The 17,114-nt window shown below is 47.2% G+C and overlaps 6 protein-coding genes across 6 annotated transcripts; 4 read left to right on the top strand and 2 right to left on the bottom strand.

Annotated features, from left to right (window-relative positions):
- Positions 1 to 954: 954 nt before the first annotated feature.
- On the bottom strand, positions 955 to 1,964 carry EDB82DRAFT_493887 (uncharacterized protein). Its single transcript, XM_065608449.1, has one exon. It carries the CDS (start codon positions 1,593 to 1,595, stop codon positions 1,011 to 1,013), a length of 585 nt encoding a protein of 194 aa, XP_065466093.1. The 5' UTR covers positions 1,596 to 1,964; the 3' UTR covers positions 955 to 1,010.
- A 2,760-nt stretch (positions 1,965 to 4,724) lies between these two features.
- EDB82DRAFT_493885 (uncharacterized protein) lies at positions 4,725 to 6,200 on the top strand. Its single transcript, XM_025729377.2, has 2 exons — positions 4,725 to 5,491; positions 5,551 to 6,200. Exons 1-2 carry the CDS (start codon positions 4,949 to 4,951, stop codon positions 6,049 to 6,051), a joined length of 1,044 nt encoding a protein of 347 aa, XP_025587348.2. The 5' UTR covers positions 4,725 to 4,948; the 3' UTR covers positions 6,052 to 6,200.
- Positions 6,201 to 7,024: 824 nt separating this feature from the next.
- On the top strand, positions 7,025 to 7,957 carry EDB82DRAFT_438928 (uncharacterized protein). The gene is made up of 3 exons (XM_025729388.2): positions 7,025 to 7,434; positions 7,492 to 7,609; positions 7,662 to 7,957. The coding sequence occupies exons 1-3, from the start codon at positions 7,152 to 7,154 to the stop codon at positions 7,702 to 7,704; spliced, it is 444 nt and encodes a 147-aa protein (XP_025587349.2). The 5' UTR covers positions 7,025 to 7,151; the 3' UTR covers positions 7,705 to 7,957.
- A 194-nt stretch (positions 7,958 to 8,151) lies between these two features.
- On the top strand, positions 8,152 to 8,698 carry EDB82DRAFT_534691 (uncharacterized protein; the record flags this gene model as incomplete). The annotated part of the gene is made up of 2 exons (XM_025729399.2): positions 8,152 to 8,440; positions 8,494 to 8,698. The coding sequence occupies exons 1-2, from the start codon at positions 8,298 to 8,300 to the stop codon at positions 8,696 to 8,698; spliced, it is 348 nt and encodes a 115-aa protein (XP_025587350.1). The 5' UTR covers positions 8,152 to 8,297.
- A 648-nt stretch (positions 8,699 to 9,346) lies between these two features.
- On the top strand, positions 9,347 to 11,728 carry EDB82DRAFT_493878 (chloride channel). The gene has a single exon (XM_025729410.2). It carries the CDS (start codon positions 9,481 to 9,483, stop codon positions 11,707 to 11,709), a length of 2,229 nt encoding a protein of 742 aa, XP_025587351.2. The 5' UTR covers positions 9,347 to 9,480; the 3' UTR covers positions 11,710 to 11,728.
- Positions 11,729 to 16,593, bottom strand: EDB82DRAFT_573312 (P-loop containing nucleoside triphosphate hydrolase protein; the record flags this gene model as incomplete). Its single annotated transcript, XM_065609939.1, has 11 exons — positions 11,729 to 11,964; positions 12,014 to 12,288; positions 12,342 to 12,406; positions 12,461 to 13,239; positions 13,290 to 13,403; positions 13,457 to 13,818; positions 13,869 to 14,469; positions 14,524 to 14,733; positions 14,786 to 14,801; positions 14,910 to 16,106; positions 16,154 to 16,593. The coding sequence occupies 11 exons, from the start codon at positions 16,591 to 16,593 to the stop codon at positions 11,827 to 11,829; spliced, it is 4,197 nt and encodes a 1,398-aa protein (XP_065466092.1). The 3' UTR covers positions 11,729 to 11,826.
- Positions 16,594 to 17,114: the final 521 nt, after the last annotated feature.

Here is a 17,114-nt window from a genome sequence, read left to right as displayed (position 1 = left end):
ATCATAATTCGCCGTCCATATACATCCCTCATACACTTGGAAAGCAAGCTTGAAGTGGTAACCTGTACTAGGTACCTTCTTGCCCTCGAGCTTGTAGTTCGACCAGACTGGGCCTTGAACCTGGTCGTTCACCACATCACGACAAAACGACTCAGCAGCGTAGGTGATAGCCTCATAATTAGACTTCTGGCCAGAGTCGTAACAGTGCTTCTCATTCTGGCCGGGATCGGGCTTTATGAGAGTCGGCGTAGGTGTGGGAGTGGTACTCGTGGTCTTAGTGTTGACCCATGAGTTGCAAGTCTCCCTCTCTACACAAGCAGGTCCGCCATGACCTCCTCCGATACCAACATTACAGTTGGTGACAGTAGCGGTCTCAGCACATGAGCTACCATCGGGGGTAGAGATGGTGGCATCGGGGACTTGCTGGGTGAGAGTCGGGAAATCCGTCAAAGGAGGCGGGTTGTTTGAGGTAGTGGCCTGCTCTGTTGTAGAAGGTACGTCTTCTTCGGAGGTAGTCGTGATGTCGGATGATGTTCTCACGGATGTCGCAAATGTGGTAGAGTCGGTGGTCGGCTCAGTGGTCGACTCAGTAGTCAAGGATGGGTTGGGACGGTCACAAGAGAGACCATCGGTATCTCTCTTGGATGTAGTCGGACCAGCCCAAACGAAACTGATTGACACTTCCCAAGCGCGGTTTGCATCTTGCATGTTGGCCAACCTCTTTTGCCAAGAGGTAAGTTCACCCGCAGGAATGTTCTTGATCTTGGCAGCATTGGCAACATCCGTTGCCAATGCAGTGAGAAGCTTGTTCTTGGCATAAACCACACCCTGGTTCATGGAGTGAGGCTGATTGCCAGTGAACCTGTCAGCCATGAAGGCCTGGTACTTGTCGGCGAATGACCAGACACCCTTGATAACGGCATCATCCTTCATGCAGTTCTTCGCATTCTCATCCATATCTACACTGTTGACTGAGTTAGTGGCTGTTGTAGAAAGCGAGGGAGGTTTACTTACAGAGCTTGGTAAATGCGGAGATTTTGTCGAATGAGAGCGTCCTTGGCCTCTTGGACATTGAACATTTCGACACCAATTGCTAATGCCTCGAGGAAGAGTAACTTATCCTTGATCCACCTCTTCGCGTTGTCGACGCTGGTTTTAGCCTTCACCGCTTTGCCATTGGTGGTCTTCTTGTCGGCCTGGTCCTTGGTGCCCTGAGGATCCGTAATCTGGGCCTTTGCATTACCGTTGGTCCACTGATCCATACCAATAAAGTCATCCATGAACTGGGCGTCGGCGGGCATGATAACGTCTTGGCTACCGGGGTAAGTGTCAAAAACCTTTTGGATCAGGTTTGTACCGGAGTTGATACCACCATAGGACTTGATGTCATTACAGTTGATTTTGTTAGGTGTACCAGCCGTCATTCCAACGACAGCAGGAGCAGCTGGATCAATGATAAACCTCCAGAAGTCCAAGAGCATACTCTTCTCATAGACGTGATCAATGGAAGGACCTTCGATGTTTGGCAGGTTCTTTGGATACTGAGCCTCGTCAATGTTGTTGAGGGACGGCACACAATTGTTGTCGCGTGTCATTCGCCACCATCGCTTGATCTGGTTCAAAGGAGAATTCTGAGCCACAATCGCAGCCTCGTTCTTCAGAACGCGGTTTCCACCTGGGTATGCTGGGAATCTTGGTGAACCAACTGTGCTTCCAGACCAATCGCAGCCTGCAATGTCATTCTTGATGTCCACTTCGCCTCTTCGCTCAAGAGCTCTTCGTTCCAATGACTCAGAATCATCGTTGGCGGTAAGGTCAACACTGCATGAGGTACACTCGCTGTCTCCAGAGGGTCCGCACGCTTCAGCAGAAGATGTCGTGGTTGTGCCAGTGACACTACATCCTGTCTGTGTTCTAGTACAGGTTGTTTGACACTCCGGAGTGACAGTTTCTCCTGCTGGGCCAGTATACGTTGTACAAGCAACAAAGCAATCGGTAACAGTGACCTTATCAGTGCAGGTTGTTACAGAAGATTTGTCTTCATCTTCATCGCCATCCTCTCCACTCTCTTCAGTAACGGGAGTTGATGTGCAACCGGAAGCAGGAGGGATGCAAGGGAAAGAAAACTTGGGCAGACCAGGGAGCTGGAACCAAGTGTTAGGAACAGGAGGAAAGTCCCAGAGAATAATTCCAGAGCCACTTCCACCACAGTCATCACAACCGACGAGGACTGGGACAACAGTTGGGTCAGAACCCTCTGAAGTAGTGGTGATCCAAGTGTTGGAAGTCCATTCAGGGTGATCGCTAACAGTGCTGGGATTGAAACCAGGTGGAGCTTCCGTTACGACTGGCATATCAGTTGCAGTTGTGGCAGCGGTGGTGATTGGGTTGGCAGTAGCGAATGGACCAGGTACTGTTGTCGATGGCACGTCATTCGAGTCTGTTGTCTCAATGGGTCCGGATTCAGTGGTAGTAGCACCGTTGTTGGCTTCAGAAGATCCAGTGGATACGACATCGGTGTTGTCAGGAACATGGTTGGTGGTAGCGTCGTCTCCTTCAGTTGTTGATTGAGCAGCATTTGCATCAGTGGTGCTGGCGGCTGAGGAATCTTCTTGGCCCGGAGATGTTTCAGTGGTGTTACTATCTGAGTTCTGATCGCTAGGGACACCAGTTGACTGCTCTGAGAATCCAGTAGTCTGGTCTTGGTTCTCAGGAAGAGTAGTGGGCGCACCATTTGCATCTGTTGTGACAGCACCGGTAACGTCTCCAGAGACGGCGGATGTGAACTCGTCCCCGTTGCTCTGGGTCAAAGTGCCCTGGTCATCTGAAATGGTGTTTCCGGGAGCAGTGGTGGCAGGCTGGCCAGGGCCAGCAATTGATGTTTCGGTACCAGTTGGTGCTTCATCCGTACCAGGAGCTGAGCCGGTCTGTGTGGCAGTGTTTTGACCTTGCTCGGTACCAGTAGCGGGGTTGCTAGGAAAAGAGATAGTCTCTTCTGGTGAACTCAGTGTATTGGTAGAGTCATTCGAGGGAGCTGGGCCACTGTCGCTAGTTCCATCTGTGGCAACTCCAGTTGGGTTGGAATCACCGACTGAGAAAGACGTGTCAGAAGCTTCACCAGGACCCCCACCAGGAGCAGTGGTGTCACCCTCCCCTGGTACTGTACCAGTTGCAGATGGGCCATCAGAAATGCCTTTAGAGATACCAATGGGACTGTCTGTGACTTCAGATTCTCCTGGCACTGTAGCAGTACCAGATAGGCTAGAAACCTCAGGGTTGGTAACAGTGCCAGAAGCATCACCAGGAACGCCACCGGGGATAGTAGTGGGGATGTCTGTTGCCGTGTTGACATCTGTGTTTCCAGACTCTCCTGGTACGTCAACAGTCCCGGTTGGTTGGCCAGAAACTTCGGTATTGGCTGGACCAGAAGATCCTTCAGGGGAACTAGAAACAGTACCGGAAGGGTTTGTAGAGTCATCGGGGCTTATAGCAGTACCAGAAGCCTCAGGGTTGGTAACAGTACCGGATTGCTCTCCGGGGGAGACAACGACACCGGTTGGTGAAGATCCCTCACTCTGAGGAGAGGAAGGAGATCCGGAGTTACCCGCACCTCCAGAGGTCTTTTCAGAGTTGACATCACCAGTGCTGGTTTCTGGCAGACTGTCACCCTCCGAAGTAGGCTCCGGAAGAGATCCTGTGCCAGTGACGGAGCCCTCTGGATGATCGAGGGTGTTGGAAACAGCGTCTTGTGTATGAGAGTTCAAGTCAGACTCAGAGAAAGGAATGGACACTGAGATCTGGCCACTCTCATTGGAGGGAGTCCCTGTTGAGGTCTCATGCTCACTATCTTGACCCGTTTTCGTTGAGTCTAGATATGTAGATGAAAGACCCAAAGAGATGTGATTGCTTTCGGTTGGTGTACCGTCAGCAATTGAGGTTTCTGAAGGCTTGGATGGTTTGCAAGGACTACCCAAAACCCCTGTGCTCCAAAGAGCTAATAGTAAAGAGCGTTTCATGGTATGGATATTAATAAAAGAATGACTTTGTCGAAACGAGTGACAAACAAGAGAACACAACTCCGTTGAAGGAAACAGATATGAAGTATCAATAGTCAGAAATACAAAGATGTCGCATTGTCTATATAATAAGATGCTACAGATTTCCCAGCATCTTTCCCGTACCTGAGGAGTAGGATGAAGCACTCCGCAGAGTTGCTCCACTGTCAGATTTGTTGCAACATACTACGGTCATCCCGGCCAATGCTTGGTATCCGTTCAAAACAGCTAGTTCACGATTGAGAAAATCCTGAATGGCGCAGTGATTACATCGTGAGCATTGCGTCCATGGGCAGGAATACTACGGTCAAGGGCGAAATGAGAGGAGTCTGACATGCATCGCAGACCATCAACAATGGAGAAGAGCTGAGATCATGTACATGGTTGAACCCTGGCTTGACCACATTTTCTTTGGACCTGACCCTTGACAAGCTCTTTGATGGCTCCCGCAATGTCTTGTTTCAAAACAATGCCGCGGATCGCTGTAGTGGCCGTGCTGAAAAGAAGCCTAAGAAAGATTTATAGAGGGTCCTTGGGGGGACTACTATGGAACACTCGCAATTGGAGACTATCCATTGGATAGTGACATCCATATGCTAGTCTAGGCGCACGCATATTCCAGTCCGCCCTAAAAACAGGGACAAGTGGCGGTGATAACCGCTTCAGGATCGTTTTCTCCGCTGTCGTGAGGAGTTTTCTATCCTTGCAAATCGTCCTGACGTTTCATCGCGAGATACCCGACGCCTCTTTTGATCATCGCACTCTAATTCATCTCATACAACGCGCCAAGTATCTCAGCCTTATCAATTTTTTCTATTCTCCAACTTCCCTTTGCTTTCTCCCACCATTTTTTGCGATTCTGTCACTTCTTTATCCCTCCCCGACATTAAGCAATGGCATTCAACCCTGACTTTATCAATTGCACAATTTGTGGCTTGGTACTCAAGGGCGAAGTTGTTGCATTTTCTGGTCCCCATTGGCCAGAACTCTGTGATGCGCCCCCATCCTTGAAGGTGGTAGATGAACAAGTCACACGTTATGATGCTTTCGCGAACAGTCATCGTGGCAACCTAACCTTCCCTCCCGATCGTCAAGAAATTCACCCTCAATGGGACTATGATGTCAATGAAGAGTCAGAGGATCCCTCGGAATGGGTGGGCAAGATGTATGTTGGCATACACAAATCTTGCGAGCAGCTTCTCCAACGCGTTATAAGCGCGTCGCCTAATGCCAAAGTCCGCTCAATCGGAGAATTTTGGTTGACATTGGAACGCCGTTGCGCTAGATCCAAAATGGAGGATTCTGGCGACATTGGAATGCATTTTACCCCTTCCATACCAAACCCTCAACCTGGAAAGCCATTTTCTTGCGGGCTGGAACGTTACTACGTCCCCTCACCCACTCTCTACCTATTCGGAAATGAGTGGAATGGATGGGTAAGTCCACGCGTGCTTTCAGAAACAGCTATTTTATTTTCACTGACAGTTCTTAACAGTGGAATGAGGACCCAATTGCCATTCCGAATTTAACCACTGCCTTGATTGAGAATCTTGAGCATACACCAGAGCCCTCTAGCCAGTTACCAGAGGATCTCGGGCAATTGACAAACCATGTTGAAGCATTGCCTCAGAAGGTCAAAGCTCATATTTACTCCCTCTTCCAGTATGGCCAAAGCTCGCTTGAGTGCACATACTCGATACCCCAATCCGTGTGGAAGCAGTTCTTTTTCCAGATTCCCTTCCTTTGGGACCTTGACGCCCAAGCTGTTTATCACAAAACTGGCAAGGAAACTGCTGAGATCGAAAAATGGAACTGGGAAAAGATCAGCAGGCAGGTAATGAGCCCAGCGCAGATATCACCCCACGACGCACAGGAGGACAACAACCTTGTGTGGAGCTATGAAAAGGTCGGCCTGCGTGTTCCTGGTGGATTCACTAATCGCCGACGAATCTGGCAGATTTTGGAGGAGATGTACCCCAACGATGTGCAGCATTAAATTAGCCTGTCATAGCACTAGAATACCAAGATTAAGTAGTGACCTTCTTCGTCGAAACCAGTATCGTAATGGCCCTTTTGTGTGATGTAATGATGGTGCGAATTAATTAGACAGTGGTAAGCACTCATGTTCTATCACATGATGTGATGTTCGCTACATTGAAAGCGCAGGGGAACAAGACAGGGCTCAGAGCCATAGGCAAATAATGAAAAAAAAAAAAAAAAAAAAAAAAACTATTCAGAGTCTACCTTGCATCGAGCTAATCCTTTTTTGTATAGGAATTATATTTTCTCAACAAGGACGCGAAGCAGCGAAATGAACAAAATTACCCTACACTGTTTTGTTAATATTTATTGACACTCTGCTCCTACTATAACTACCTATATATCGTCACGTAATATACGTAATATTCTTAGTATCAAGGCCTGAAATTAGAATTATTGCTATTATCTTAATGATTATTTTTATGTAGACATATGAGAAAATGTGTTTAGTAAACATCGGCCATCCCATTGAGTGGTTCTTTGACATAAACCTGAGCGTGGCTGGACGCTTATCTTGGTAATGGGACCCGGTTTTACCTTGCATAAATGCGACCAAAAAGAAAGGTTGAGCTGAAGGAATTTTCACATCCGTCCAAAGAATTGTCCCATATGCTTGCCCAGGTATTCAGGGATCATGCACGTTCAAAATGTCGCTTGAGGCGGCTCCGAAGATCATATTGACCAAGAGCTCAGAATTTCGTCTACTGTTGGAACAGTGCGTCTCTAGTTGAAACAGCTAGAGATCTGCAATCGTCATTTTTACGGGAGAAGGATTCTGGCCCTGTAGTACGGGCCGGAAAATAGGCGCATTGAAGTAAGCAAGTAGTGCTGTTTCAAACATTCAGGTCGACCATCACACTAAGCGGGGCTCATCTTGCCAGCCCAATTTAACCCGGTTAGCTCGTTAATCTTTCGGTCATGGCCGTGAAGAGCAAGAGATCTAAGGGTCCAACATGAGTCGTACTGCTATAACTCTCAAATATATCACATCGCCTTTTGTCACCGACCTTCAACGTATTGACAAAATTTCCCGTAATTCATTTCTTTTTATCCACAATGTTTTCGTGGGCACAACTCTCGGTCATAGGTTTGGTGCTTGTCAGCTCAGCCATTGCTGCTGATGAATGTCAACCATCAACATGGCGAGCCAGAATAATGCAGACTGGCGGCATCAACTGTCGATTCAGTACCAAAACTACATCCAAAGTCGACTCTGAAACTTGTGGCACGATAGCCAAAGAATATGAAATCACGCTGGATACCTTTTACGAGCTGAATCCTAGGCTCAAAGTGGACTGCAAGAATATCCTCCCTGATATCAGATATTGTGTGGAAGGATGTAGGTTTCCAACAAATATTCTTGATATAAAAGCGCCTGGCTAACAAAAGTTTACAGTCCCAGAACCTATTCGCGCTTATAATGGTCTTTGCGGACCTCCTCACTCCAACGCGACATGCGTAGGGACAGACATGCAGTGCTGTAACAAGAACACTTGGATGTGCGGTGATACAGAGTACGTATGGAACTACCATGAAAACCCATACAGTTTGCTGACTTTCCACAAGGGACGATTGCCATGTAAACTGCTACGAGGGAAATTGCTATTAACTAGAAAAGGCTTAGTGGGATGAAAATGAACTTCGCCTTTTGTTTTGCTAATGTGGCAATAAAAATGGACGATGCAAGTCGATGCTTCAATTGTCTATGTATCGCTGAAAATAGACTTTTGCGATTGGGATCCATGGTTTTACCCCGTTTATAATAACTTTCCTTTTTGATGTTCTACCTTTATATGAATTCTTTTTTTATTCACCATTGTATTGCCCATTATGTATTAGCCTTGAATTTCACGGGTTCTCGCACTCTTTATGCTTCCCGAACAAGCGGGAATTTAACATGTTCTCTATATCCTACTAAAAAATACGAGTCTAACAAACGCGAATACGCGGGAACATATCGCCCGGGCCAGGGGCTCGTATTGTCAATGGTAAAGGAGCATAGGCATAGTATGTAACCGGGTTTAGTAAACTCCCGAAAGTCCATATTATTTTTAGACCAGCTTGTTATCGTCTTGCATTTATTGAGTGTTGTGTTTACGTTCAACTTTCATATATATAGCCTGCAGAAACCTTGGCCAGTGATTTAAGAAATCGACGACCTATCTACAATGTTTTGAAACAGATCAATAACAAAGCAACATCATGTCATCGCCGGTTCAAGCCCAATTTCTTCCATTCGTTGAGACAAATTCTTTGCTGCGCAGATGTGTCGATACTACGGGAATGAACACATGCGAAAAGCCTGTAGCAAACTGGATGAAATGGGCGGTTGTTGCATCTATCACGTAAGTGAAGAGAAGCAGTGTCGTCATCATATAAAATCGCTAATCTATCCCAGGGGCCTATTCTTAGCCAGCATCGTGCTGGTATTAATATGGCTGTACTGCAGGCAGAAACGACGCAACCGAGATGAAAACGCATACGCAGATAACGATTCCATTAACGACTACATGTTAGATGAGTTGGAACCTACTAAACCTACTCGAACGGGATTGCGGAGGCAGGCTCTGATCCGACTGGGAATCCGGAAAAACACGCCGTAGACAAGCAAACCGCTGATAGACGATCTTGGATACGATACAAGACCAAGTATTCAACAATAAGAACTTGTTATAGGGAATATCAGAATACAGAGTTGCGTTTTATTATTTGACAGATAAAAAATCAAAATTATAAGTACTGTCATGGGGCAGGTGTCACGCGTGTAAAATACAAAAATGCATCTCCGCGGAGCCCAGCTCAATAATTCATACTTTTAAATGTATCTGTTATCCTCCAGCTGCAGATAGTATAGTGACTATAGCAATACTTGCTGTTTATCATGAATTGTTAACGATTTATGAATTTATTAACCCTTTCGGCAGTGGTTGTAGATAGTGGCAATTATACTTCTTCCTCTTATCTATCCCGGAGATGACAACCAAGATAAACTATCAACCACCCGGAGAAACCCGCACCTACTATCCTCGATGATATTTCTCTGATCGTCAGCAATTGAGTCATGCCCACCACCACGTTTCCCAATAGGCATGCTCATCTGGAACAATGGATATAAGCGCCCCAAGCGTTCTAACGTCCATTCGCTGGGTATCACACGTGAGAGCATGGCGATCGGCGGTCTGCTATATCTTTCTCACGTGCGCCGGAGATGCCAAATTTTGACGTCACTTGTTTTACGTTCTTTGCAATGTTTTGGGGCAATTCACGATTGTGAAATATCTGCCTTGATACGGTTTCTGTTTGGACTTTTATTACTGCTTTGAGGCCCCTCTGTTTTAAGATCTCTCACCCCTGTACTGCCTTTTTTTTGTTCTCCTTTGACAACATGACTTCTGACTCAGTAATTAGGAACGAGAATGAAGCTACGGAAACCACACCTTTGATACACTTTCAACAGCATCCCATCCCGTCAATACCAAATATCGCTCAAGGGGATATTCCTTACAATGAATACCATACAATTGACTGGCTTCAAGACCTTATGAAAAACAGCCAAAGGCGCGATGTTTCAGGTCTGAACGTCCGCTACGGAATCCGTTACCGCATCGCTGAACTCTGGGATGCCTCGCAAGGATGGTTCGCTGCATTTGCTATTGGTCTTCTCACAGCATCTGTCGCAGCTGTGGTGGACATTAGTGTTGAGACAGTAGCGGACTGGAAAGACGGATATTGTACCAGAAACCCGCTTCTTAGCCGTCGAGCATGCTGTGCCTTTGAAGAGACATGTCAGGGCTGGAAACCATGGACGGAAAGCTATGCATTTGCATACGCTATCTACGTGGGCTCTGCGCTGGCTTTTGGTATCATCGCTGGAAGTGTCACCATGACCACAAAGTCAACCCTAACCTCGGTTGCCCCCGAGAACGAAAGCTCAGAGACGAAAACGTCAGATCAAGTTGGAAAAAGTGGTGGAAAAACTATGTACATGGCTGCAGGAAGTGGCATACCCGAGATCAAAACAGTTCTCTCAGGTTTCTCCATTCCTCATCTCTTCGACCTCAAAGTCCTTATCGTCAAAGCGGTCGGAGCAACTTTCGCTGTCGCAACTGGAATGTGTTTAGGAAAAGAAGGGCCCTTTGTACACATATCAGCTTGCGTTGGGTATCTCGTCACCATCTGCTTCCCAAAGTACGCCAACAATCAGCGGAAGTTAAGGGAAATGCTCAGCGTGGCCTGTTCAGCGGGATTGTCCGTTGCATTTGGTGCTCCAATTGGCGGTGTTCTGTTCAGCTATGAGGAGATCAGCACTCATTTCCCTCGTCGCGTCCTTTGGCGAAGTTGTCTTTGCTCTGTTGTTGCTGCAGCTGTCTTGAAGGAACTCAACCCTACTGGGACAGGCAAGCTTGTTCTTTTTGAGACGAACTATGGTGTCGACTATGATGCTCTCCATTACTTTGTTTTTATCATCCTTGGGATCTGCGGCGGTATTTTTGGTGGTGTATTCTGCAGAGCCAACTTTCTCTGGGCCAAGTCATTCCGACAGATTCCTCTCATCAAGAATAGCCCTGTGTTTGAGCTGGCGCTTGTCACACTAGTAACTGCCGTGCTTCAGTTTCCCAACGTTTTGATCAGAGAAACAGGAGATATTGTCATGCAGCGACTTCTGGTTGACTGTAATGACGTCGAAGAGGACTGGATCTGTCAACAAGAGGCTAAACTTACCGGCAAGGGAACATACTACGCATGGTTGATCTCTGGGACGTTCGTAAAGCTCCTTCTGACAACTATCACCTTTGGCTGCAAAGTCCCATCTGGCATTATCATCCCCGCCATGGATGCTGGTGCCCTCTTCGGTCGTACGATCGGTCAGCTTATTCCCGATATCTCACCAGGTGTTTTCGCCATGGTCGGGTCAGCAGCGTTCCTAGCTGGAGTCAGCAGAATGACTGTCAGTTTGGCTGTCATCATGTTTGAACTCACGGGGGAGGTTAATTTCATTCCTCCGTTTATGATCGCTATCCTTACAGCCAAATGGGTAGCTGATGCTATTAGTGCTGATGGTGTTTATGACTTGGCCCAGCATTTGCAGGGACACCCTTTCTTAGACGCTGAAGTGGCTATCAAAAGAGTCAGAGAATATCGGGACAATGAGGGTAGCGCAACGGTAGATGTACTCATTCCTTCAAAAGATGTAGTCGGCGACGTGATTGCGTCTGTTGGGCCTGACTATCGAGTCGCTGCTTCAATCCTTCGAAGTAAATTGTCACAGCTTCAGAACAAAGGCTTGACCGACTCTGGTCTTGTATTTATCAACGAATCGGGGATTTGTCATGGATACATCCCGCAGACCAAATTGCAAAGTGCACTACAATTGATCGAAAAGACGGATGGTATTGAAGAGTCTTCAGAGGTGTCAATTCTTGAAGCAGGATTGGCAGAGGCCATCGACAGGAGCCCATTAACCGTACCCTCTAAAGCACCTTTGGAGTATGCAGTGGAGCTATTTGGCAAGTTGGGCGTTAGCTACTTGGTCGTTACACAGGAGGATACAGCGATGGTGTTGGGAGTAATCACGACTAAGCAACTGCTGTTATTTTTAGATAGATACAGGTAGTTAGACCTAATATCAATACAATCTTATTACTTGCATATCCTGATTTGTACATATTGTTCCTATTATCTATGCCTCCCGCTCTTAATCAAGCTACGCCCTGTGTGTAACATTCGAATTTTACCAGGGGAGCCACCCCTTGACGGATTTCAAGTATACCCATATATATACAGAGAGATAGTTGGTGAGAGTAAACAAGACAAAAATACACAAATAAGGCCAGGCATCGGAAGCTTGGACTTGAAGCGTGGACAGGTACTAGGCCGGTTAGTGAATACTAGATCAAAGAGCGAAAATGTAAACCTACTTCTTCGCCAGAGGCATATTGACAATATCCGCAGTCCGAAGTTGCATCATGATTGGCAAGGTAGCCTTTTGTGGTATCCAACCAGTCTTGCGCATAGGTCCCACAAGTCGAGTTTGATGGAGCGTTGAAGCGAATGAGCTCTGAATCGGCACATTGGACTGCAATGCGAGGGAGAATGATGGCAACTGTCCCAGAAATCCAGTAGGTAAATGGTCCTAAATAGTAAAGGGTATAGTGCCAGACGGCCGGCATGAGGGATGCGGGCTGCAGAATGCCTAATAGAGTCACTGATTAGCAAAGAGTAGACAATTCGAGAGACCATTCGTACCGTTGAAAAGCTCAGCAGCTATAACAAAGAAAGGCATGATATTTGCAGCCATCGATGCATCGGCGCTGGATCATTAAGTTAGTAAGTTACCAACAAAGCAAGCCAGACTTCAGACTCACCTAAGAGCAGCAATCCATTGTCCCCACGAAGTGATGAACAGTTGAAAAAGAATAAACATCAAAAACGTGTATCCAGCTGCGACACCCAACGGAAAGCCGACAAGGAAGTAAACCAAGACATAAAACATCAAACCACCAGCCAACGCAAATGGCACTTCAGCGAGTATCTGCGCAGTAGTAAAGGCCATACATCCATATATACGACTAGGGTATTCGCGTCCTAGCCAGATATTGCGGTTTTCATCAAACATCATTGCCGTTGCGTTGATAATTTCAGGAACGATCATGAGAACCAAGAATGCTGAGAAGATACGGTACTGCATAGCTGCTTCGGTGTCATTGAGTTGTAAGAAGATGAGACCATTGAGGGCAGCATGGACAACGCAGGCGTAGAGGCGCGAGTAGATGTAGTTGGGAGTGCGCCAGTACTGAGCCAGTGTGCGGTGTGTGAGGAGGATAGCTTGTCTCAACGTAGAGGAAGCAAAGCCGGATTTGGCGTGAGCGGGTTTCCGAGATTCGCTGGTAGTTTCTTTCGCAGTTGTGAACCCGTCAATAGTATCCAGTACCTCAGCAGCCTCGGAGGACTTGATCCAAACATCAGGCCATGTTTCTTCACCTGCTGGGGGCTTTTCTCGCACAGGAATCTCGATCAAAAGGTCTGCTACGTTCTTGTGAGGGGGGACATGGACGCCTCGAGTTGAGAAGTAGTTGAGAACTTTGGCGACAGCTCCGAAATAGTATACTCTGCCACCGCGGTTGAGTGCAAGAACTCTGTCAAACTGGAAATAGTCAGCGTTAGGAATCGACCAATGTGCGTGACGGGACTCACCAGATCAAAGTGTTCCTGGCTTGCTTGGTGAATCGTGCAGACAATGGCTTGCCCACCATCAGCGAGTCGTCGTAGCAGTCGCAGAATACTCATGGATCCTTGACTATCAAGGCCCTAATCTAAAGTTAGCATTGTTCAGGAAAAAATAGTCCGAGTTAGGTACTCACGCTGGTAGGTTCGTCCAAGAACAATAGCAGACTTGGCTTTGCACAAAGTTCTACACCGATAGTTGTGCGCTTCTTCTGCTCTAACGATAAAGAGCCTATAACCATGTCCTGCAGTTCATTCATTCCGAGAACGTCAATGATTTTGTCAACGTAGGCTCGTTTCTCTTCGTCGCTGATGCTGGCATTCTGTCGCAAAAGCGCCGAGAACTCAAAAGCCTCTCGAACAGTGCTGGTTTCGACGTGGATATCCATTTGTTGGCAGTAGCCAACACTACTGCCGAAAGATGAATCGACGGGCTGATCGTCAACTCGCATCTCGCCCGTGACGGTACCGGTGGCTTGTTGAGTAAGAACGGTGAGAACTGTGCATAATATTAGTTTCGACCAGAAAATGAAGACATCATAAACTCACGAGTACTTTTACCAGCACCAGATGCTCCGACAAGAGCTAGTAGTTTTCCAGGCTCGCAGTAGCCAGAGACATCTTGAAGTAGCTGTTTGTCGCTGTTCTGGTATGGAACAGTATAATGGATATTTTTCCAAGTAAACGTAGAGCCAGACTGAACTAGCTTCTCATTTGGGCCGTTTCCAGATGTGAAATCGGCCATACCACTTGTGGCCTGCGGCTGCTCAACGCTCTCTTCGTCACGAGTACGTTTGGCTGCAGATTTTCTACATCCCGCATATTCAAGGATTGAGCCACCACTGCGTACCCAATCCACGTGCTCCACAATCAACATGTTGATCAGGAGGAAGCCAAAGATGAATACAAGTAGGATACCGTAGTTTCGGCCGATATTACCATAGCTGAAGCCGAACTCACTTCGAAGGTACTCGCTGCCGTCAATGTGAAGTTGACCTGAAGTAGACCCCTTTGATGCACATGCTTGAAAGCTTGGATCATTGTAGCCCGATCCCGCGGGGATGATAGAGTTGGATTCGCAGGGGAAGCTTCGGCCTTTGAACTCAGCCGACATGATGTTCTCGTAGGCAAAGGGGACAGGGGTTAAGTACTGGAAGTGATCAGCTTCAGAATGACGGTTGGATCAATCGAACATGGTACTCACCGCCAGCCAGCCTACCCAAGGGACATCGGCAATCATACGACCAACAGACCGTACGTAACCACCGCAAGCTATAGCAATGATGAGGTAGACACCGCAGTATCTGAGTGCGACCTCTAGTTGAGGGGACATGGCACCGAATACGCGATACGAAGCGGTAAAGCCCATAGCACAAAGAAAGATGGACGAAAGAAAGATGAAAAAGGCACTGACCTAGTCACTTGTTAGTAGGCGCGGTGATAGTCAAAGGTGGTGTTGAACTTACATCCATTCTTAATCCACTAAGGAAGTAAGCAATGATAGAATATATCGCACTTTGAAAAAAGATCAAAGGGACGTCAAGCATTGCTTTGCCAATAACCACGGCACTAGGTCGAACCATCGCGTACCTCTTCTGACGACTGACTACCGTCCTATCATGGAATGCAGCATCTAACTCAGCCAATTGGAACCAAGCGACCAACGCAGAAGAATAAAAGCAGAAACCACCTCGAGAATAGACGCCGCCGGTGTCTGCTGGCATGTTGTAGAACATAGAAGCTAGCAGAAAAGCGCAGACGACAATGCAGATGTACTTGGAAATCAAGGGTGCTTTGTGGCCTTTGAGTTGCCAAAAGTCACGCCTGGCGCAAAGGTAGACTTGGCGAAAGAAGGAGGTGTTGTAAGACGATTTGGGACGGACGAAGCGCGATTTGCTGTTCTTGGCGTGTGTTGCTAAAGCGTTTGTCATGGGAGTCTGGTCGCTCATTGAAGACCCGTCCAAAATATCATTCTGTTCTGCCTCGTACAGTTTGATTTCGTCTTGTACATCTTGGAATGCCTGACTTTCGCGGAATGCTCTCTCAAGGTTCTCGGCACCACGGGGAACCTTGTCTCTAGTTTCCTTTCGAATGTTGTCCTCGCTGCTTGAAGCGACGCTCGTGAGAAAGTCACTCAATGTCTGTCGAGGTAATCGTTCGTATCCTAGAGAGTAGAAGTAGGCTTCGGCGTTTTTGATCGGGCCCTGGTAGAGCATGCGTCCTTCATCGATCAGCAGAACCTTGTCCATGAGATTGCATATGGCATCTGAAGCCTGGTAAAGCGATACTACTGTCGCTCGACGACAAGCATCCGTCATGATACGCAAAGACCGGATGAAATCAACGGCAGAGGACGCGTCGAGTCCTCGAGTAGATCCATCCCATGCATTCACAGACGCATCAGATGCCAGGGATTCCAAGATTGAGACACGTTTTCGTTCACCACCTGACACGCCTCTGATATACTCATTCCCAACTAGCGTGTCCATGACATGTGTCATACCGAATGCCTTGCCAAACTCTTGAATGAAGCGCGGTGCTTGGTGTATCCATCGCTTCGGTGTCTTGTTCTGCAGCGCAAAGTCGAGGGTTTGGCGGACGGTTAATGTCGGTAGATGAAGATCATCCTCAGGAATGTACGTGACAAGGCCACGATGATTCTTTGAGACTTCCTGTGGTGAAAGGCCAGAGTAGTCAATTGAGCCCTTGATGTTGAGAAAGGACTTGTGATCATTTCCAATGGTGCGCAGAAATGTGCTGCATCCCGACCCAGGATTGCCCAGTACACTATTGAAGGTTAGTAGATCTATCGCATTAAGATATATTGGACTTACAGCATCATCTGTCCATTGCGGACCACGCCCGAGAAATCTCGGATCAACGGGCGACCATCGTCAGCTTTGGCAGGCGACAAGATCTTTTTGAATGTCAATTCATAAATGTCTTGAAGTGTCAGGGTCCTCCAGATGGCGTCTTTGACTGTTTTGATGGGAGCAGCGCCTGTTGATCGACCGAATGTCGTGACTGATTTGAAGCATACGCTCAACGGTGGAGGTCCGGGGCTGCCTTGGTCGTTTTGCAGATATTTCTCCAAATCTTGGACAGCGGAATTCGCGTGGGATTCCGTGACGGCCCTGTGGAGTCCTGCAACTGCATGTTCAATTTCATCGTCAACTGTGACATGAGTGACGCCTTCTTGAGATTCTCGGGATGTTTCTGGGTGATTGTTGTGGTGCTCATGAGTGTTGGTCCTGGAAACGAGGGTGGGTGGCATGGCGTGTTTGCGTTGTTGTGTAACAGGTTATTATTGATGGTGGTTCTAGGTCGGCTTCTAATTAAAGCTATAAGAAAGATCTTTCGTCAAACATTGTGGCTTTTTCGATGACTTTATACCGGTTGGCGAAGGGACAAGCTTAAATGTGGCTCTACTTATCATTGCCTCAATGTGGTAGTTTTATGTACAATTGCAAAATAGCGTCGTCTTGGCATTGCTAGTTGTTGCTCCAAATAGGCAAGTGGGGCTCAATTACGTCTGTCGCTTAAACATCGGTCTAGATCGGCATCATCGGTCCGCAATCCGCGGATTACGATGACTCAATCTTTAATGGACTATCTGTTATTCCGAAGGTTCAATTATGCTGCATTACTAATTCTAAGGACTGAGATAAACAAAAACATGTACCATCATCACTTTATCGATATGAAGGCCTGACCTGGCCAGAGTTTATATCCTTTAACCTATCAAATTTTAATGTCTACGGCACCCAGAAAATGCTGGACGTGCCACCGTCGCCG

The sequence above is a fragment of the Fusarium venenatum genome (assembly GCF_020744135.1).
Source record: "Fusarium venenatum strain MPI-CAGE-CH-0201 chromosome Unknown EDB82scaffold_1, whole genome shotgun sequence".
NCBI classification, from domain to species: domain Eukaryota; kingdom Fungi; phylum Ascomycota; class Sordariomycetes; order Hypocreales; family Nectriaceae; genus Fusarium; species Fusarium venenatum.
This window is presented reverse-complemented; position numbering and strand designations above follow the sequence as displayed.